The sequence below is a fragment of the Heteronotia binoei genome, chromosome 7 (assembly GCF_032191835.1).
Source record: "Heteronotia binoei isolate CCM8104 ecotype False Entrance Well chromosome 7, APGP_CSIRO_Hbin_v1, whole genome shotgun sequence".
NCBI lineage: Eukaryota > Metazoa > Chordata > Lepidosauria > Squamata > Gekkonidae > Heteronotia > Heteronotia binoei.
Genome location: NC_083229.1, coordinates 25,929,042 through 25,952,309, shown reverse-complemented (window position 1 = coordinate 25,952,309; position 23,268 = coordinate 25,929,042). Strand labels below are relative to the sequence as shown.

Below are 23,268 nucleotides of genomic sequence, written 5' to 3'. Positions count from 1 at the left end.
ATCATGGCCAACCGTGGCTACTGAAAATGCATATACATGTGGTAATTCTTATGCATATACATGTGGTAATTCTCAAGTCTCATGCTATTTTTTACATGGGGAGAAAGCTACCACAAAACCCATGGCATCTTGTGGTACAATTAAGCTCAGTGGTAGAGCAGCTGCCTGGCATGCAGAAGGTCCCAGGGCCTTTTTTATAGCAGGAAGTCCTTTGCATATTAGGCCACACCTCCCTGACGTAGCCAATCCTCTTAAGAGCTCACAGCAGGCCCTGTAAGAACCCTGTAAGATCTTGGAGGACTGGCTACATTGGGGGGGGGGGTGTAGCCTAATATGCAAAAGGAGTTTCTGCTACAATTCCTGGCATCTCTAGTTTAAAGGATCAGTTGGTAGGTGATTGGAAAGACCCCTTTCGGAGACGCTGGAGAGTTGCTGCCAATCTGAGTAGACAATAGTGACCTTGATGGACCAAGGATCTGATTCAGTAAGAGGTAGCTTCACATATAAACTGGAGTCTCGCATGAATTATTATTTTTTACTTTTTATGCCACCCTACCACACGAAGGCCATAAAGCAACATATGTGGTTCTTTCTTGCCCCCCTCCACCATTTTACCTTCCCAACCACCAGCCTTTGGTAAAGGTTGGGCCAAAAAATTGGAGTTGACCTAAGGACTCCCAGTTAGTTTCTTGGTTTAGTGGACATTTGAACTCAGATCATGGTAGTCTGATACACTTATTTCACTCATAGCTGGTGTATGTCAGGAAAAAGGACCGTGGAAATACACATAAAAGGTAGGACCAGTGTCAGGGTCCCCCCCCCCCCCGAAAAAAGAGGTGCTGGAACTTCCAAGAGGGAAATTAAGGAGAAACACATGGGTGCTCCTCATAAACTTGTTCCAGAACTCTGTTCCACTGCATTCCTCCAGCAAAAAAATCACCATCATCATCCCTGGTGGCAGCGTTTTTTACAGAGGGCACTTTCTAACACAGTGATCTTGTCTACATTGTGGTTGCCTCAGGGCAGTTTAGTCAGTGTAGCCTAGAAACTAGGTAAAAAAAAAGTTGTATTTCTAAGAAATAGGATTAGCCATGTTCACCATTTCCAAAACACACACAGAGCCCGTACATAAGAGACAAAATGGGGAAAGCACCACCCACAAGCACATTTTCTATTAATTTGATATAGAAAACACTGAAGTTAAACTAATCATTCATTCACATTTTTTATAAAATTACACTATCCAGCAGCAAGGACACTCAAACATATGTATCGTACATCAAAGAAGCACTTTTTTCACAGGACCAAAATCAAATTTTGGCACCCAAAGTAATGGTTTAGGCTGTACAGTAACAGGCTAATGTGGACTCATCCCAGCAACTATTCCCCATGAATCTTGAAATTTTTACTGCCTCTTATGTGACTGCCTGTGGCAAAGCAGACGTACAACCGATAAGGCCTATGCCCCAAGTATGCTGAGAAGCAGAGATTCCTTGGGGGCCACTTCGACATACTTTGACATTAATCATCGGCACAGAATGCACAACCAAACCAAGCCCCCTACAACTGTTAAAATTAGTAACTGTTATATAATTCTACCTTCAATAGGAAGCTGGATTTTAATACTCTTTTAGTATTTTGTTTTTGTGACACACCTCAAGCAGGTTCCTGGAGAAGCAACGGATGTATCCATTTAGAATTCTAAATAAACGATAAAATAAACAAAGCAATGCCATTTATTGCATTAGATCTAAATATGGTCTGATTTCTAGCCTTTAATGCATGGGGGAAAGATAAATTGAGAACCAGTGTAGTGCAGTGGTGAGGATACTGTCTAGGACTGGAGTGATTGAAGTTCAGAAGCTGCACTCAATATCCAGAAGTCTTTGTTTAAGTAATCTGCACTCAGTGAAGGATTTCAGTGGGGGACTCACAATAAGCTGAATCTACCACATAGGGTTATTGTGAGAATAATCATGGGAGAAGATGACCAGTCACTCTGAGCGCACACTCTCCACATATGCACCAGAAGATGGCTTTTTCCAACAGCATGGAATGTTAGGCTGGGATAAAACTGCTGTTTTATTGGAGAAATTTAAACAGGGCAGTCAGGTTTCCAATTATAGCAGAAGAATTACTGCCCTGGACACCTCCCTCCTCATGCTCTACCAGCACTCAGCAGAGGAAAATGGGGGGAGGGAGTCAATGTCACATCAGTGCCATAACATCACCTCTGGCACAAACTGCAAGTGAGGCTTATTGTGCCAGGGCAATGTTCTAGGATTCCGCAAAATTTTAGTAATCGTCCACTCCCCCATGCACATATGTAGAGGAGACTTTGCATGTTATGGGTCCAATATGTGTCCCAATTTGGGCAACAATCCCTGAGAAGGGAAGAGTCTTTGATAAAAAATGTTTTGATAGTGCAAACAGAGCAGATTCCTACTGGTGTGCTTGTGACATTCAGAGCCTTCTCTAAGATAATGCAGATCTTTTCCTTCCTTTTCTTGGTTTTGCACAGCATTGCTTCTGATTTGAAGTTAACCACCTTTATTGGTTAAAGCAATAAAATCTGAGGCAAGAATACACGGTGCCAATACGAGGCCCGTGCAGACTCCAGCTGAAAGGAAAAAAGACACACATGTCATGGGGGCCATGTCTACATCTGCAGTCTCAGTCCAAGAGGCTGAATAACAGACATCCTGTACTTTTTATATAATATTGTTTTAGTTACAAAGAAAAGACACAAGCCTGTTTTCTCTCCCACTAGCTCGTGTTTATACCCTGATGATTTTTATACAGCAAGCACACCATTAACAGCAAGACGGTATAAAAGTGTTTATTAACAACTGATGGTCTCATTAGAAAATCCAGTCTGAGTCCCTTCTTGAACTTGCTTTTCCTGGATTGGCACTGTTCAGTGTTCTCTCCACTGTCAATGGGCTTTACGACTGAAAAAAATAACACATGCACATCAAATAAAATACTTAATCTAAAGGCCAAACTTACAAGGGAAGGGAAAAACACAAACCAGATGGAAAAGCAACTTAAAAGTGTCCTTGAAAACTGTACTGGGAAAAAAAGATGTACTTACAACTACACAAAGATAAAAATAATAATATATACATCTTTGCAATATTCACTCAGCTGTGGAAACTGAATAGTTGCTAGATATTGCTGCTTCATATTGCCTGAATTGCAGCCCACTGTACATTGATGGGATTCTTTTTTTTAATCACAGAGTTTCCAGGAAATTTATCATAAGGAGTTTTTAAACGTTTCTGCAGATAAGGCATTCCCCACGACCACTGTGCCACTTTACAAGGAGTGCCTTTGCAAGGTTAACTGACATTTTAGGGAAAGGCACGCTTTGCCAATTTTGCAAGGGCTTGTTTTTGCCCAAGCTTCATTATATAATTACGAGGCTGATTACAGGACACAGCAAAACAGCAGCATTTTTTTTTCTGCCACCAAAACAAAAAAAAAAGTTGTGGAAGTGATTGCCAAATGCAAGTTCAAGTCACATGGGTTATGCGCATAATTTTTTTTTTTTTTAAGTCAACATCCTAAAAATAAGAAGTTCTCAACTTCGACTGCAAGCATTTTTTTTAAAAGTCAGAACGTGGTGGGATAACGGCAACGGTTAAATGACATGTTGAAAAGAGATCAGTCGAGGGCCTCTGTTTTCTCGGGAGGCCAACATTACATTATACAACACGGAACCGCAACTTTTCCAGAGACTTCGGCAGCTGGCTTCTGTTTAAAACATGCTTTGCCTTCACGACAGCCATCAAAGGTTTCAAAAACACAATCCATTCTGGCAACGCTCAGAGGAAGCCTGTTCTGACCTGGGGGCCTTCCGATAAAGCCACAGCAGCGCGAGAGGAGCTCGCTTCAGTCCGACAGGGAGGGAGAGCGGACAGAGCGCCCGCTGGCAGGGCTGTTGGAGAAGGTGAAGGGCTCCTTCTCCTTTTCCTTGCTGTCGTGTTTATGCTTGTGCTTATGCTTGTGTTTGTGCTTCTTCTTCTTCTTCTTGTGCTCGTGATGATGGTGATGATGGTGCTCACTGTGCTTGGAGGAGTTGGACTCTTTCGGGAAGCCAGGAAGTGGAGGCGCAGGATTTGGCAATGTGCCCAAGTCTAGCGAAGACTGTTCTTTACCTGAAATGGAAGTGATTACAAACTCAATTTTATGGCAATGTTTGGACAAACGTGTGGTATTCTCACAGCAAGTGTGTACTCAAAAGCTCTGAGGATGGGGGTCACTAATGCACCTTGAGGACTCCCATATATCTATATTCCATCAAATCCAAGCTATATATTGTGTTTTTAGGCTGCACAGTCCATAAGCACATAAGTCACCGATCTGTAATTCACACTGCTTGACCACTCTAACGTCATGTTAGATCATGTTAAATCAAGTATTTTAAAATCATGTATTTACAAATCAAAACGCTGTCTTTTATGTTAAAACTGATTGCAGCCCCTTTGTTTAGAGATTTTACCAAACTTTTCTGCATAATTCTGTACAATGAGATGACCCCGGAGTCATTGGTTTGAATCCCATGTTTTTAAACAGCCATGTGTGTTGGGAGACTGCAAGAGGGGAGGAGCTGATATGAGGGAAAAGACAACATTATTTTCGGCCATCAGGTAGATTAATCCAGGCCTCTCGGTCCATGTTCTCTTAATAAGCCTTTTGTTGAGTAGTGACTGTCCTTCTGTGGCATCTCAAACCACTATATCATACTCTCTCTCTTCTGCCCAAGCCCAGAAAGAAAAGACATAGTTTCTTTTTCTACTTGGCCACTTCTCTAATACAATCTATTCTTTTGGACTATAATGAGACACGGCCCTTGCTTCTTCCCTTTTGGATTATTTGCTGCCCAGATGTTTGGACCTCTGCCTTGGAGTTTGGATTCTCACTTGGGCTATAGGCAGCTATAGTCTTCTTTCTGTGCAGCGCTTGGATGCTCAGAGTCACTGGCTTTTTATATGAGTGTATAATATCGGGTGTTACAACTGAATTCTTGGTATTATTTTGACTGCCTGAATTTGCTAGCTTCCCAGACCATTATTCCCCCTCAATAAACTTTATGTCTCCTTCCCTTCTGTCTGGTTCTCAGTATCCCTTCCTAGGTTGTAGTGGTACCAGCCACTTTGTCAACAATCCATGTGTGAGTCACTGCCCAAATTAGGAGCATTCTCTAAACTGGTTGTAAAACCAAAGCCAAAAGATGGCAAAAGGAATTCTTCTTCTTCTTTACACTCACAACATTTCAGTGCAGATTTGGACTGGAAAGTAAGCCACATTTACACTGACAGATAAGTACACCTTTGGCTCACACAAAGAGCCAGTTTGGTGTAGTGGTTAAGTGTGTGGACTCTTATCTGGAAGAATTGGGTTTGATTCCCCACTCCTCCACTTGCAGCTGCTGGCATGGCCTTGGGTCAGCCATAGCTCTGGCAGAGGTTGTCCTTGAAAGGGCAGCTGCTGTGAGAGCCCTCTCCAGTCCCACCCGCCTCACAGGGTGTCTGTTGTCGGGGAGGAAGATAAAGGAGATTGTGAGCCGCTCTGAGACTCTGAAATTCGGAGTGGAGGGAGGGATATATATCCAATATCTTCTTCTTCACACGTGGCAACTGAATCTGAAGATTTATAACTGAAACACAGTATGAACCCAGTCTAATACCCTACCAACTCTCTTACAGCCATGGGACACCAAATAAGTCTAATGGGTGTATCCATATTTATATGAATGGGCAGAGACACTATGCAGTGGCTATGAACAAGTCTGCATGGAAAAGAAAACCTAAGAAAGAACTAGTGGCAAAGAAACAGACAGTTGATTTCTACCACAGATGCTCTCAGCAGACTGAACAGAACAGAGCCCATCCTACAGAAGAATAAACTGGTCAGAAAAAGAGACAGCAATGTGACTCAGCGTTGCATTGTATTGTAAATGTCTTTGCCCCCTGAAATAAAGTGCTTTTTAAAAAGAGACAGCTGTAGATAGGTATTGAAACGTTGTCCATAAAGGTGCAATCTATATAGGCTCAAGTTCCTATGTGTGAGATGGATAGACACCACAAAGAAGATAAGTTATCTCCCAACTGAAATAAACAAGCGTCACACTGCAGACTGTGGGGATCTACTGTTCTAAATGTAAAACTCCACCTGCAAAGTCTTTCTTTTCACAATGAGTTCAACTAGTTCATCTCTGTCTCCAGCTTAATGCCACTTAAGAATTTTCCTGCCTTCCTGATCTGAGAGCAGAGGGGACAGCAAGATCTTTCTCAGGATCAGTATATCATGTTCATGTTCAAAGTCTGAGAGCAATAATCTAATTTTGGAAGTCTCATAATCTTGTCCTTAATTCAGAATACCCACTGAAGATCACTATTCACAAGGGTGAGAACGACCCTTGGCACTTACCGTGAGGGGTCCTTCTCCTAGGAGGAAAGGAGGACATCTTGGGTGCTTTCCCACCGTCCAATCAGGGAGGCAGGAATCAAAACTTCCTCTTCCTGTGGCTGTGGGGAACCACCCATCTTCAGTTCGGGTGACTCCGAGCAGCAGTATAACGTTAACTGTATCTATAAAAATAAAAACTTCTAACAAGTGAAACAACAACAACTATTAGTCTGTCGGTGCCCATAAAGGAGATGGGCGATCGACGAAGGTATAAACTTTATTGATAGGAAAAGTAGGGAACAGGCCCGAAGGCCAAGTGGAGAATTCAGCTGCCCGAGGTAGGGCGATAGATGGGAGGGCAAGATGTCCTCCTTTCCTCCTAGGAGAAGGACCCCTCACGGTAAGTGCCAAGGGTCGTTCTCCCTAGGAGGCGGAGGACATCTTGGGTGCTCCTAGAGCAGTAGGTTACTTAGGGAGGGATCGCCCTACTCAGGCAGTACATGCTGTAAGATTCGTCTACCGAAGGCCGCATCCGCCGACGCGTAAGAGTTCAGCTTGTAGTGTTGAACGAAGGTGGAGATTGACGACCACGTAGCTGCCTTACACACTTCCTCGACTGAGGCGTTCCTGCTGAAGGCTGCGTTGGCGGCTGCGCTTCTGGTCGAGTGTGCTGTGATCCCAGGCGGAACCTCGAGGTGCAAGGCCTTGTAGGCCTCCGCTATGCACTGTTTAATGGCATGACTAATGGCCGACTTGGACATCTTTTGCCCCAATCTGGGTGCAGAGATATTGATGAACATAGAGTCTGACTTACGTAGTGACTCTGTTCTAATCAGGTAGACTTTGATCGCCCTGCGCACGTCCAGGGTGTGCCAGGTTCGTTCCTTGGGGTGTCTGGGATCCGGACAAAAGGATGGTAGGTTGATCTCTTGATTTTGGTGGAATCTGGATGACACCTTTGGTTGGAAGGTAGGATCCGGGTAGAGTACGACTTTGTCCTTGTGGAACACGCATAGCTCCTTCCTAGCAGATAGAGCTCCTAACTCGGAGACCCTTCTGGCCGATGTTATTGCCACCAGGAAAATCGTCTTCATGCGAAGCATCTTTAAGGGCACTTGCATGAGCGGTTCGAAGGGTGGACCTGTTAGGGCGGTCAGCATTGGGTTCAGCCTCCAGGTCGGGAACCGATGGGTCTGCGGTGGGGAGCTTAAGGAAGCCCCTCTAAGGAACCGTCGGATGTGAGGGTGAGACGACAGGGATACACCATCCACCTGCTGAAGTACTGATGACAGTGCCGCGATCTGGCGTTTGAGGGTGGCTGGCTTCAGGCCGGACTGTAGCCCATCCTGAAGGAATTGTAGCACCCTGGGAACAGTAGGGTGTAATGGATCCACACTCTTTCTCCGGCACCACCTGTGGAAGGCTTTCCAAGACATGTTGTAGATCCGCGTCGTGGATTCCTTTCTGGATGCTAAGATGGTATTCGTCACCTCGCTGGTGTACCCTAGGTCTAGAAGCGATCTCCTCTCAACCTCCACGCGGTCAATCTCAGCCATTCTGGGCGGGGGTGCCACACTGGTCCCTGCAGCAGCATGTCCGGCCCGGTTGGTAGGTGGAGGGGTTGCTCCGCCGACATCTGCTGGATTGAAGAGGACCAGGGACGCCGAGGCCACCAGGGCGCAACTAAGATGACTTCTGCCCCCAGCGACCTGATCCTTCTGAGAACTTTTGGGATGACCGGGATTGGCGGGAAGGCATACAGGAGACCTTGAGGCCACGGGGATGTTAGGGCGTCTGTGGCCTCCGCCTGACTGTGAAAGTACCTTGTGAAGAACCGGGGCAGCTGGTGATTCTGCGGAGATGCGAAGAGGTCCAGGGTTGGCGGGCCGAAGTGATCCACTATCTGTAGGAATATAGTCCTGTTGAGAGACCACTCCCCTGCCTGGATGCTCTCTCGACTGAGCCAGTCCGCCTGCACGTTGTGCGCCCCCTTGATGTGTTCTGCTCTTATTGACTTCAGATGAAGTTCTGCCCAGCCGAACAGTTTTCCGGCCTCCCTGTAGAGGGAGCTGGACCTGGACCCCCCTTGATTGTTTAAGTAGGCCTTCGCTGCTATGTTGTCCGTTCGCACTAGGACGTGTTGGCCTGAGACCTGGTCCTGGAAGTGTAGGAGGGCTAGGCGAACTGCCCGAAGCTCTAGTAGGTTGATTGGGAGGTTCGATTCCCTGGTCGACCACTGGCCCTGTGTTGGGATCTCGTTGAGGGTTGCCCCCCAACCGGAGAGTCCCACCTGGAGACAGGCAACCTTACAAAAAACAAAGTAGTATGCACATCTTCCATCCAGGTATTTCTCTGGCTGGGAAGAGGCTGTCTCTGTGAGAGACTGCAATATTAAAAAAGTTTGGCAATGAACAACTTTTGAAATTATATCTTTTTAGACCCAAAATCAGAAGATGAGATTTCAAAATAGCACAAAAAATACCTCAACTGTATTTCCACACTATTTCCACCCTCCCCCCCCTCCAGATGTGAAAGGAGGGGAAGGTTTGAACAGACAAACCAAAATTCCTTCCCTCTTGGATTAGGTGATGCTTACCTTAACAAAGGCTAAAAACAGACACAATGGATTTGGCCAGTACTCTTATCTGACCCTGATAAGTTTTTACAAAGGAAAGGTGGAGGGGGAGAATAATGAGCTTTCTGCCTGGGTGGGACTCAAAATTGTAACTCTTTCCAGTTTCTTTAACTCAAGCTGAATTTGGCTGAGTTTAATTCAAGAGGGTCTGCATGAGATTTGCCAATCAGTACTACATTAGTTGTTGCTGCTCCTGCAGCTGGAGGTTCTACTTTCTGTACTTTCAGATTTAAATGACAAACTTGCCCATTTGAGGTTAGCTGTCTTGTGTTACTGTGACCTTTGAGAAGGAGAGGCAACACCTCTTATATTACAAACACTGAATTTGATCTTTTCTGAGGCTCTGCAAGAAAACTTTCCTAGCCAGCCATCCACTGGAAGATATTGGGACAAGTTCTGTACAAGAATGGTGGCAAACCAAAAACTGTGGTTCCTCTTGCCACTGGCTAGTTATAGGTCTATAAGAAAATGAGGCTTTCTCTCAAAGACACTGAGTTGCTTGTACCTTAAGGAGACCTGAGATAAACAAAAATTTAATTTCTCAGGGCAATGCATTTAAAATTCTATTCCTTTGCCTTAGTTGCTTATCAAATCTTTACTGCTACAGATTTCCATTGAGCAAGAGGGAGAACAATTAACATTTCTTCCTGATGGCAGGAGTGCTGAGCATTTGCATATTTTAGCCAGTTCTATTTGGGCTAATCTGCAGGCACTCTGTACAAGCTCAGAGGCTATACCATTTAAATTTCATAGAACTGAGGAAATAAATATTTCCTGACTTTATAAGCAAGAGAGAGAAAGATGAACTTGGGAGTTTCACAGATTTTCATTCAGCCAATTTGAAAGTTAAAACTGGTCAGTTTCTTACATTTTGCTATAAATGCTTTGAATGAATAAAAACTAGTTCAATCTCTCTTTCTCAGGTACTTGATGCTGGCATCTTTAAAGGGTTAACCTAAATATATTACATCAAGCTCCCATTACCCTGCAGAGAAAACTAACTCTGCAGGCTGGAACCCTTGCTGGGATTCCAGGAGATCTCCAGGCCTCACCTGGAGAAATGGCCTGGTCTAATTGTAGTCCAAGTCATTGCTTGTATGTTTTCTTGTTTAGTCAAGGGAAAAGGCGCCCTTGTTACCTTTAAACCTAATAAAGCCAGATCTCTCTGTTTTAAGAGACATTCAAGTCTAGATGTTAGATTTTCCTTTGGGTAGGGGGGGAGGTTCAGAGACAAAGGAACCTTGCCTGCCCATGCGGGACAACCATTCCCTGAGGTTCCACAGAATTCTGGCTTTCAAATTCCCCAAATGGGATGAGCTAAAGACAGAAAATTTCTGGCGTAAAGGGCTGAGGCTTGCTCATGTAGCAGTGTCTGGAGCAAGTCCTTGCTAAAGGAATACCTTGTGCCATAAGTGGGGGACTCTGCATCTTCTGCTAGTAGACCCTGGGACTGTAGATCTGCCACAGGTGCATCAACCAGGGGAACCTGCAGTAAGTTATTAGCAAAGGCAGGTAGCTCATATAGCTTCTTAAAAGAGTTGGGAACCTGCCTGCTGGTACTTGGTTTTGCCCATTCGGCTCTTAGCTGGCGCTCGAAGAACTCTGGAAAGGGGAAGATCCTGTCAGAGGGTCGGTGCCTGGGGAAGAACTCTGAGTTCCCCTTGGGTATGTTCCTGGGGCTAGTCAGGGGGTTGACAACCTCCTGGTCCTCTGGCGACCCTTGGAGGTCCAGAGCAGCCAGCACTTTGGGTAAGAGGGATTGGAACTCCTCTGCCCTGAAGAAGCGTGAGGAGGGTTCTGGTACAGTCGTACCCTCTATCTCCTCATCCGATATGAGTTCGCCCTCCTCCCTTTCCCCCTGTTCTGACTCATCTGAGTGATCCCAGTACTGGGATCTCTCGCCCTCCAGGGAGTCACCGGCTATGGAGTCTCTGGTGGCCCTGTAATGGGAGCCCCGTTCCCTAGACCTTTTGGGTGAGGGGGACCCGGGAGGAGAGGGTGGGCTAGAGGGCCTTGGCCTCTTGAGGGTGGCTGCCTCAACTGCAGCTCCTACAGTCTGCCTGATTGATTCTAGGAAATCAGAAAAACAGAGAAGGTCCCATCATGGGTACATTACCCAAGCCCGTCTGGGGCTGGAGGGTCTGCGTGGCCTCCTGCTGCGGCTGCACCTAGAAGGTGTCGAAATCTCCCGCCTGGAGGTTGGCATGGGGGGTTCCCCGCCCCTGGAGGCTGCTCAGTTGCTGGTCCCCGTCCTTCCGTGCGCGTTTGCGCTTTTCAAAATGGCCCTCGTGGCCAGGGCGGCGCTCTGAGGAGGAAGTCTCCTCTGCTGCCGAGGACGACCAGCGCCGCTTCCGCTCCGCTCGCTCCTCTTCGGATCTTCTCCCTGTTCTGCCCCTACAGGGCACGTTGCCGGCAGCCGCGGCAAGCCCCGTGGTCATGCCGGCTCCGGGAAGCGGCCTCTCGGTCCCGCGCGATGCGCAGGCAGCCGAGTCCTCGTTGGGGCAAGCGTCCTTTGCCCTGCGCGCCATCTGTTCCGCGCCGCGGCTTGAGTGCAGCCCGAGCCGCCGGCGCGCCGCTTCTCTTCGGGGGGGGGGGGGATTCGAGAATCCCCAGGAGCAGAGAAGCCAAGAAGCAAAGAAGCAAGGAAGAAGTATTGGCAGGTGAATAAGGATCCAAAGAAGCAGTAGAGAAAGCTTGGTAAGATGAATAGAAGGAAGGAGGAAGAAAGATCTTTTTTTTTTTTTTTTGAAAGGAAAGGCACTTAAAGGGATAGGACCTATCCTAAGCACATGCTCTCCCTGTCGAGGCAGGAAAGGAACTGAAGATGGGTGGTTCCCCACAGCCACAGGAAGAGGAAGTTTTGATTCCTGCCTCCCTGATTGGACGGTGGGAAAGCACCCAAGATGTCCTCCGCCTCCTAGGGAGAAGCACTTATATTCAGTTCCAGACAAACTGGTTAAGCTTTTTCAGGGAAACTGAACACAAGCTACCTTTTGCTGAATCAGACAGCTAGTCCATCAAGATCAGTACTGTTGAAAAGCAGCAGCTTGCACATTTTTTTTAAACTGTGGATACTGGAAACTGGATGTGGGACCTTCCGTATGCTGAGCATCAGGCCTTGGATTCAGCAGGAGCTCAAAGGAGCACAGCTCCTGAACCTTTCTGACAGTTCCACCTCCTCCTTCCCATCTTGTCCACTGAATAGTAGGTGCAGCTGCATAACAATCCCTGGATGAGCTCCACCACCTTTTTTCCCTACAAAATGACCTCTGCTGAGCAGATACCCTACTGAGCTCTGATTCCTCACCAAAATTCTGACACTCCTATTTGATTGTTTCTTTAATAAACTGTAGAAACCAATCTGAAAGCATTATGCAATAAATGCCAGGGAGAAGTTCCATGCTTCCTTCTGTTGTGTGCTTTCTGCTAAACTGCTGGGTACAATCAGGAGGTAGAGGTCAGAGGCTTTACTGTTAACTGATGCCCTCAACTATTGCAGGGCCGGGGGGGGGGGGCAGGGAGCTGAACTTACTAACAAACGACATCGTAATGAAATTAAAAAGGCAAGCTCCCACAAACACAGTGGCGCCCTTGGGTTTATGAAATGTTCAACAGCAGTAAGACTGCTGACTGACTGATATGCCGACAGTACCTATCACCAAGCTTATGTGGCCTTTGAAATAATATAAGTTCAGACTGTGGTGAAAAAGTGCAGGGAAGTTTTGAAGGTAGAAGGAAAGTACCCATGATATACCTGGAAGCTATCCATTCCTGCTAAACATGTGGAAGAAATCCTTGTCTAGAGATATGAATCCATTGACCGGAAAGATTATACGTGATACAGGGCTTTTTTTGCAGTAGGAACTCCTTTGCATATTAGGTCACACACCCATGATGTAGCCAGTCCTCCAAGAGCTTACAGGGCTCTTAGTACAGGGCCTATTGTAAGCTCCAGGAGGACTGGCTACATCAGTGGTGTGTGGCCTAATATGCAAAGGAGTTCCAGCTACAAAAAAAGCCCTATACATAAAACTCTCTTGTACCAAGCTAGACCAATAGTCCATCTGCTTTAGCACTCCAGGGGATCAGGTGGAGACAGGACTTCCAAATACTAGCTACCCAAGACCCCTTAACTGGAAATCCTCTGGACTGAATCTGGGTCCTTCTGGATGCAAGGCTAACACCACGCCACAGTCCTACAGACACAAGGCAGCTTCTACCATAGAGAAGGACTATGCAGCTTAATAAGTTAGGGTGAGCTTAATAAGTTAGGATGATCTTCTCAGGAATCTGAAGCCTATTATGTTGTTTACGTTACTGTCTCTTTAAAACACTGGATTTCTTGCCCTGTTCTATTCCCAGACAAGCCTCTGGCCACATGATTATAGCTTCCATGTTACGGGCTTTTGTTGTATCTATGAAACTGTCATCCACAATTCATTACATGAACATAAAAAGGGCACCCTGATGATTTGGGTACACACATCTAACACAAATCAAACCAGATTTCAGAGCCATTTCAAAACGCGAGTTCAGAAACCAACCGCAAATACACAAAATGGAGAATGTATGTATGAATACCAGAGGTGCAGGAGAAGCAGGAAAACCGAGCAGAGGCAAGCGCTTGATTTAGGGCCTCAAATCCTCAGAACCACATCATTAATATATATATATATATATGACAAACTTCATTTGTGTGGTGGGGCTTGTGTATAAGCCAGAATATAAGCCCTTGAGTTTTATTGCTGAAACCTTTACCGGTTCCTTAAAAGATCTCAAACAAAAACAAAAATGTTGGAAGTTCTTGTAATTAATTAGCACAAATACCCAAATAAGATAAAGTCTTAAGTCTCTCATGTTGATTTCAGGTAAAAACCCCTAGCTATGTCCATTTCTTTGCCATGAGATATTTTTCCTGACTTCTAATAACACTAACTTTGCAAATGTGCTTACAAGTGCTTTGCCGTAGAAAACATCAAAACACATGGAAGAGGCCATGTGAGGAGGCATCTCAGACATATTGAACCTGAAGCAGCAAAACAGGTTCTCAAGTAGAACCACTGCTTATGTTTCTTGATATAAAAATATCAATATTAGGAACTCATTAGGCTGCTGTTCTAGAAACCTTAGTCACTTTTCTTTTGAAGTTAGCCACTGAAAAAACACATCAGTGGCCTGCCAAAAAAACTGGACACACCCTTCAACAAATGGTAATACATTTATTTCCAGGACTCAAACATCACCCTCAAATACCTCTGCGATTCCCGGGCTTTAGCTCCCTTAGTTCTCCGCATATATGAATAGCTCCCCTTCCACAATTATGCTATGATTAATAATCTGTCCCCAAACACTTCCTTCATATTGTTCTTAAGAGAACATACTGACAATGTACGCCCTGCTGCCCTTAAAGGGTACTTTGCTCTCTCTGATGGTTCAGGAAACAAGAGAATGAATCAGGGATTCTCAGCAACCATCCAAAGCCACCACAGAAGGGTGAGGTCTCGGAGTCTGCATTTGAAGTGGTTAGGAATATTCCTTGGAACAGAATATGCATTATACTAGCCTATTCACTTGGCACCTCCCCACAGTTTTGGATGTTCAGAGGCCAACGTAATTATTAGTTCTCTCTGTGGAACAGATGTTTAGAATCAGAACTGCTCTCCCAATTGAGAAGGTCAACTGGTCCCCAGATATCCCAGAACAAAGCTCACAATAATCCCAAGTAAAGTAAGAGCATGGGGGATCTGGGGTATGCATTATGGTCTACCCCAACTTCGGGTGCTGTCTCATGACTGCTGTAGCTCTTGGCTCCCACTGAATAATATCATAGGGATAGCTGTGTTGCGCCATTAGAAGTGTAAATAAACAGGAGTGTAGCAGCACCTGAAAGACTACCAAACATTATTCTGGCATCAGTTTTTATGGACTAGCATTCACCTTGTCTGGTGCATCTGCAAAGCAGATTCTAGCTCATGAAGCTTTTACCGAAATTAACACTTGTTGGTTTTTAAGATTCCACTGGCATCCTATGATTTTAACAACCTTGCTGCAATATGAAAGGCATTCCCCGCTGGGACACCTGAATCACCTTTAAGCACAAAACAGCTTCTTGTGTTGACAGCCATCTATGTTGGACAAGGCTTCAAACTTTGCTGAGAATAGGGGCTGGATTCCCCTCCATATAACACCAGGATGGTGAGGAAAGGGGAGAAGGGAGAGACTGGAAGTTACATATACTTCCTGGTCCCATAAGAACACAAGAAGAGCCTTGCTGGATCAGACCAGTGGTCCATCTAGTCCGGCATACTGTCTCATACATTTTCTCTGGAGAGTCAACAACAGGGCAGAGAGGGCATGGACTTCCCCTGATTTATTGACCTGTCCTCCATGGAACTATGTGATGCTTGAAGGCACTCATACTAACAATCCTGATCTTACCTGTGTTTACTAGTAAACAAAATCTCTGTATTTACTTATTTATTTAAAACACTTGTTGACGACATTTCTTTCTTACAGAGCTCAACACTGCTTAATATAAATAAAACAACTATAAAATAATTGCAAAAAAGACCACAATTTATGATCTCAACTACAAAGGCCTATTAATAAAAACTAAATTAGTCAAGTGCAGACCTAAATAAAATCAATGCCAACTGCCTACTGAAGATCGAAAGTGAAAGGGCCTAGTGCATCTCTCTGGGGAGGCTGTTCCAGAACTGCGGGGCTGCTACCAAAAAGGCCTTCTCTCATGTGCCCACCTGCCAAGTCTACAAAGTGACGCGACACAGGCATTGGGGGCAACTGTCAGACTTGGATCAGAGAGACCCCAGTTGACATCAGGAAGGTCACCAGTTGACCTCAGCACCAGGTGCTGTCTGTTGCAGAGGGCTGATGTGAGTGCAGGATGTTTTTCAAGCGGGAACGCACAGGAACGAGTTCCGGTTGGCTTGGTGCTGGGGTGTGTGGCCTAATATGCAAATAAATTCCTGCTGGGCCTTTTCTACAAAAAAAAGCCTTGTACGAAAACACCCTTGAGCCAGTTTGGTGTAGTGGTTAAGTGTGCGGACTCTTATCTGGGAGAACCGGGTTTGATTCCCCACTCCTCCACTTGCACCTGCTGGCATGGCCTTGGGTCAGCCATAGCTCTGGCAGAGGTTGTCCTTGAAAGGGCAGCTGCTGTGAGAGCCCTCTCCAGCCCCACCCACCTCACAGGGTGTCTGTTGTGGGGGAGGAAGGTAAAGGAGATTGTGAGCCGCTCTGAGACTCTTCGGAGTGGAGGGCGGGATATAAATCCAATATCTTCTTTTTCTTGTATTATGTCAGTGGGTGTGGCATAATATGCAAATGAGTTCCTGCTGGGGGTTTTTTAATAAACAACAAAGCCCTGTGTGAGTGCATGCTCGTGCACACATGAGGAAGCAGCAATGACCATGCTTGTCACCCTGAGGCTCCTTGGAGAAAGGGCAAAACAGAAACAGAGCCCAGTTATGAAGAATAAATCATAAATCTCCCAAGTAACTGCTCCAGTGCAAAGACTTCCTTTTATTTCCTCATGCAACATGAACAAACCTTCTCATACTAGGTAAAATAATCTGGAAGCTGGCGTTCAGAATTACAATGAGAATACAGCATGCCCTTCAGGCTCTTTCCTCCATGTTGAGGGTGGAACACTCCCTACAGTGTTTGAAGGTTTCATAGCAAATAAAATTCTGTTTTTCATATCAGGAGTCAGATCCCAAATGACATCAGCAGCTTAAAAAGACTTCCTACTGATGCTTTCAAAGCTACTGTATTTAGAACAGAGCTACAATTTTCACACCAATAGTTGACTGGAGGAATGTGAAAGGGTGATAATTTTTAGCTTCTGACAAATGAGAAACGGATTTTACAAAGGAGGGGTTTTTTTACTTTGGTATTCAGTGCCCTATGTATTTTTTTTTCCTAAGCAGATTTAAACATCAATAAAATTAAGGACTCTTGATGTTAACTATTTCCCTTGAGGTTTTCATTTCTATCGAGTGATGATAAAAAAGAAAAACAGCTTTTAACATTGTGACACTCAGGACAACTGAGGGGGGGGAATGGAACAAAGAGCACAATGGAAAATTTATATGTAAAACACACACACAAAAATTACCAGATGCTTTGCAAGTGTGCCAGCATCTTTCATCAAGACTTGTGTATTATGAAAGACATCTCCATGAAATGTAGATCTGGGTGGACAGGATCGTTCTCTTGTCTGCCATGGTCATAATTCTTCCAAGAAGCACCACAGCGCAGGCTCACAGGCAGAAGCCAGGGATGACCTCGCAGCGCTCAAGCAGCAAGGGCTATTCGGAACAAGCATGACTCCTAAAATAGCTCTCTTTGCCTGCTTTTACATGTACGCTGGTCCAACTGGCCCCAAAACTCCGCTTGTTTGCACTGAGCCCATTTCTATCCCAGTGCATTTGACAAGGAACAATATGTAGCACACAGCTGGTCGACCCAAGTGTCCCAAAAGCAACATCTGTTAGCTTTCTGGCACCATTCGCCAGCATCTTTTGTTTATTATAACTTTATACCCCCCATAAGGGTGGATGAGAATAGCACAGAACAGAGTATTATGAAACATCAGGAAAAGAGCTACTTCTTGGCCTATGAACTTGGACACTCCCCTGCATTTTTACACAAGGCCTCTCACTCTGGACTGTGCTTGCCACAACAGCACTTCGTTTTAAAATACTGAAATTGTCTACAGCCATATTGTCTCCAGAGCTTGCTGGACATTTGGTAAAAGAAACCTTGAGCATACTTTCAGGCTAAGTTATTTTTAGGGGCCTAACTAGGGGAAGCAATACTGCACTGACAGTGTCCATATGAAGAAACGCTACAGTCCTAGATTAGGGGTGGCCAAACGTGCTTAATAAACATCAGATGTTTGAGAGATGCAAGACATAAGCGTCAGATGTTTAAGAGCCACAAAAGGAAGGAAGGAAGGAAGGAAGGAAGGAAGGAAGGAAGGAAGGAAGGAAGGAAGGAAGGAAGGAAGGAAGGAAGGAAGGAAGGAAGGAAGGAAGGAAGGAAGGAAGGAAGGAAGGAAGGAAGGAAGGAAGGAAGGAAGGAAGGAAAGGTGGAGAGAGGGAGGGAGGGAGAGGTGGAAAGAAAGCTGCTGGCTGGCTTGGAGAACTGATTTAAAGAGATAAATGCTTTCTCCAAGCTCACCAACTTGGTGGTAAGGGCTTTGAGAGTTGTACAATATGTGCGAAAGAGTCACATGTGGCTCCCGAGCCACAGTTTGGCCACCCCTGTCCTAGACAGTTGCAGAAAATAGTTATGTTGGTCTCCAGCAGAACACCTAGATTTGAGTCCAGTAGCACCTTAAAGACCAGCAAGGTCTGGGGGCTTTGAGCTTTTGAGAGTCAAAGTGCTTCATGGACTTGAATCTAGCTGCACTCCCCCTTAGGTCCACTGGAAGTCAAAGGCTCAGAGCAGAGCAACTCTGCACAGCATGGCCCTCTTTTTGAAAAACAAAGAGCCAGCAAGTCACTCCCAATATCACAAGGTTCAGTTTCTGATTCTTCAGGGTATATTCAGGGGGTATTCCAATCTCTACTCTTAGAACAGATCTCTGGGACTCACTGCCACAAGATGGGATAACATAGGGCTTTTTTTGTAGCAGGAAGGCCTTTGCATAATAGGCCACACACTCCTGATGTAGCCAATTCTCCAAGAGCTTGCAGGGCTCTTAGTACAGGGCCTACTGAAAATTCCAGGAGGATCGGCTACATCATGGATGTGTTTTCCTAATACGCGGAGGCTACAAAAAAAGCCCTGGGGATACATCATCTTCAGTAAAAACAACTCTCATTCACAGCTCCCTTCTCCAATCATTTTCAGCTAAAGAAATACACACCAGGCAACACCCTGTGTTTAGTCCCAGCACATCTGATACTCCAAGAAAACCAAATTCTGTGCTAGCCATTTTGCAAAAAGGGGCTCTCTTTGTCAGTTGAACTGCTGACCTTCGAAAGAACTTCAGCATATTTGCTTGCATCTACAGCTGAAATAAAGGGGTTGGCAGAAAACAATGAATTTGGTTCTGGGGGGACCTAATGCTCAGGGGCGGCAATCAGACTATTGCGTTCTAGGGGAGGTGCCACACACCCAGTGATTCCGGCATTAAACCTTTTCCTATGGAGGGAAAAAAAAAGTCTTCTGTGGACTCCAGAGGGGACTGCTATCTAAAAGAGCCTCCTATACAAACAGAGCACTGATCTGACTTTGCATTGTCTGTCAAGAGGACAAGATCCTCATGGTACCTCTACTTAACATGTGGCTCAGTAATCCATGCTCCTCATCAGAAGTTCTGATGGGTTCACTGCATAATGGATAGATAAGTCTCCCCCAACTATTTTAGCCTGGCAACAACACTGATGGGAATACTTTATTATGTCAAAAATTACAGCGCAGACTCGGATCCCTTTAACTGAGAAATATGAAAGTTTTTTCATTGCTATATGGTATCCAATAATTGGTTATCTCACTGAACACGATATTCTCCCAAGCAGAATAGCTCACAGAAAAATGATGTACTTTTAGCTCTACCTATTAAGATATTAGTTTCAAAAATGTAAAACTGGAATTACTTATAACAGCTATGTTACTAACCCATTCTTCCTTTTGCCTATGAAAATGTAAAATGTTATTATTTCATTATTTCTGTATTTCTTAATTCTGTATTGTATATATATGATAAGAATAAAGCTTATTTACATCTGAAAAAAAACTCTATGGTGAACAGTAAAAAAAATGTTCTGATGGGCCTACATTGGGGGTGGGTGCAGGACACTTGAAAAGGATATGACAGTTGTTGACACACTTACAAAGTAACTTGTATTTTCCAAGACATGCCACATAACGTTTGGGGTGGGGGGGGATGGATTTATTTGGTCAATGTTGATTCACTTGCAAGCTATTTCTATTTTATTACTGACCAATAGAAATAGAAACACTATCAGCAAAGGAAAACATCTAGCAATAGCCTACTTAATTCTGCAAAACAGCTCCGCTTAATTTTAAAAAAAGGTAAATGCCCTAAATGGAATCGTAACAAAAATTTCTATTCAAATGTAGCTTCTGATTTGACAAAAACTAAAAGTTAACACTCCTTTGTATTCACTGCTGATATAAAAACTGTAACAGTCCATATCTCAACAATGGCCTGAAAGTAGAAAAACTGTGCATGGAAGCAAATATTCAATTCTGCTCTATTAGCAAGACTCCAAAATCCCAGTGAAGATTGCTCTTCTCTGCTTCCTGTTTCCCATATAAATTTCTGAAGGTGTCACAAAGGTTTTCACTTTGTTGAAATTCCACAAGTTGCGCACAGTGGGATTATTCAAGGGTCTATGTTTATTAGTTGTTATGGATATTCAATTGTATATTGTTTCATTATAATAACTCTACCTGGTTTTGGACATGGGAGGACTAAAATGCTTTAACTAAAAAACAAACACATCTCTAACTTTTGTTAACTTCTCTGACCTTCCACTTCCAGGAAGCTATGCTGGGAAAGCCTTGAAACATTCCTTCAATTTGAAATTTTCTTTTTTTCACTTCTTTTTTGCTTGAAGGGTGGTTTGTAGCCCTTAATGATATCCCGCCATCATACTTAGCAAACATTAGGGCAGGTTTTCAGGTTCAAATGCATGTAACTTGACAATTACATGTATCCTGCCTTGTTATAAATGAGTCAGAGAGCTAGTTAATCATTGTTCTCAAACCACCAGTGACAAAGGAGAAGTGGCAGTGAAGAGGAGGTCCCATCAGTGTGGGGGAAGCTGCTTAAGCCTTCCCAGAACAAATGTGCTCAGTACTCCTAGCAAATTAAAAACAATCCCGTTTGAACTTATTTTTTAAACGATCCCAATGGAGACAGTCTAAGAGTGTGCTAGAAAAACTGGCCTTAGAACTGGAAAAACACTAGTCATTGCTGGAACCTTGTCAAATCTGAAAAGGCATAAGCATCTCAGAGGCCACTTTCGGGTCTCAGTTCATTCACACACTGTTCAGATGAGCTGCAGTGCTGTTGACACGCGACAAAGTGAGCGAGACATTCATGTTAAAGATTTTCAGTGGCCAAGCAGTGCTGGGGCTGTCCTCTGGAAATCTGATTTCAAAATTTAATCTCTGCCACAGGAGCGTGGAGCAGGTCTTTCTCCCTAAAGCACGCATCTATGAAAAGACCCTTAGTAGCCCCTGCCTCACAACACTGTTGTGAGAACACTTACAAGAAAACCCTTCAAACAGAGAAAATTCTGTAGAAGTTTTAATCAAGACATGCATTTCCCAAAGCTGAAAGATCTTATTTGGGGTGTTTTTTGAACCTCAACTATTTCTAATACGTCAGCTTTCTTTCTTTTTATGTGAGAAAATTAATCTTCTTCCTATATGAGTTTACTATTTGTGAAAAGGCCTTTCAGAAGGGTGCTTTTCTGCATATTTATTTATTTATATTGGAATTTATACCCCGCCCTTCACACCGAAGTGTCTCAGGGCGGCACATATGCACATTGTTTGCAGACAGCAAAACATACACATATGAAGTTGCATTTTAAATTACACCATTAATCCCTTTAGTGTATAATCATCTAACTGACCAGTAGTGGGCTCTCCACAATCCCAGGGAAACTGTTTCTTGCCACCTGAAATTCTTTTTACTGGAGATGTGAGGGAATGGCCCTGTAATCCTCTGCACATAAAGCGCATTCTCTGTTACTGAGCCATGCCCCCACACCCATGGAAGCAGTCACTGATTTTGACAATACACACAGGGCCTTCCAAATAAGAACAGCTAGATTTCAGTCCAGTAGCATTTTAGTGACCAACAAGACTTTTGGGATATAAGCTTTTGAGCCTCAGCACCCCCATTCATCAGATACATTATGAAGAGAGCAATGACCAGGCATGGGCACAAACTGCATTTTTGCGGCGGAATCATCATTTTGTGGCTGAACCACGAACCGATATGAACCAGGTTGGTTCACAAATTGAACTGGTTTGTATGGGTTCATGAGCCATTTAAAGTTGAAACCCCTGCTTTCTGCTCTTCGAGAAAAGTGGCAGGAAGCAGAAAGCTGAGTGGCAGGGAGCATTTCACCCTCAGATTTCTGTGAGCCACATCTTTTTGCAGCCAGCAAAAAGCAGGGGGTGAAATGGCTTGGACCCATTTAAATCCCCTACTTTCTGCTTCCTGCAGCTTTTTGCAGAGAGCAGCAGTTTAAATGGCTCCAATCCATTTGCCACCTGATGCTCAATTATTTGGTTTAAATAGCTCCAAGCCATTTAAACCAAATAATTGAGCATCAGGTGGCAAATGATGTGAGACTTCTACCTGGGACCTACAGAGCAGCTGCCAATCAGAATGGATAATATTGACTGCGGCAGACCAACAATCTGGCCCAGTATAGGGCAATTCATGGATTCAAATTATGGCCCACTAGTTGCTCCCAGAAGATCCACCAGCGACATACAGAAGCCAAAGCCTCATTCCTACCCTAAAGCACCACTGAATACCCTAAAGCACTGCTGGGCATAGGAAATTGAATAAAGGTTCTTAGCTCATAATAATGCCTAGAGCACTACTTGACAAAACAGAGGCTGGGGAATGTGATCACTATGATCTGTACAGACGAGGAATAGGGATGCTTAGTTATGAGCACAACACTGATTACTGCATGCAGCCAGTTGAACCAACCTGGTGTTGACGGTCTTTCCAGCATGTTCAAATGATGGTAGATAAAAGCCTGACTATCGTGAACAGTGTCCATATCGATCTCTTCCTCCTCTTGAGAGTTTGAGAACTACATGAGAAACAAACACAATCAAATTGCTTAGGGAGCACTGACTGATGCACGCTAATTCCTACCCTCGCAAAATAGGAAGACCTCTGACCACAGAAAAGTATTCCAACGAGAATGTGCAGATCAACCCCTTCCCATCCCCCAGTACTGAAATGGGCAGGTTCAGTCATGCTTAAGTCTGCACAGGACATGATGCAAAATTCATTTTCATTTAGGATCCTACATGGGTTACAACAACTCCTCATAGTTGCCCATTGCCCTCTTCATCTCTAGCATATGAGAGGGCCAGCACACATACAGCACAGCATTTCAGGACGAAGAGGAGGAGACTTAATGGATACCCCTTCACTCGGAGTCTCAGAGCTGCTTGCAATC

The 23,268-nt window shown here is 44.6% G+C and overlaps 1 protein-coding gene across 1 annotated transcript in view; it reads right to left on the bottom strand.

Annotated features, from left to right (window-relative positions):
* Positions 1-2,823: 2,823 nt before the first annotated feature.
* The window catches only part of TAF2 (TATA-box binding protein associated factor 2), an 89,434-nt gene continuing 68,989 nt past the window's right edge, over positions 2,824-23,268 (bottom strand). Inside the window, exons 25-26 of the mRNA XM_060243270.1 lie at positions 22,788-22,893; positions 2,824-4,160 (exon numbers count right to left, since the gene is read on the bottom strand). Of these exons, the coding sequence (XP_060099253.1) occupies positions 3,895-4,160; positions 22,788-22,893 (372 nt within the window). The 3' untranslated portion in view covers positions 2,824-3,894. The remainder of the gene's footprint in view (positions 4,161-22,787; positions 22,894-23,268) is intronic.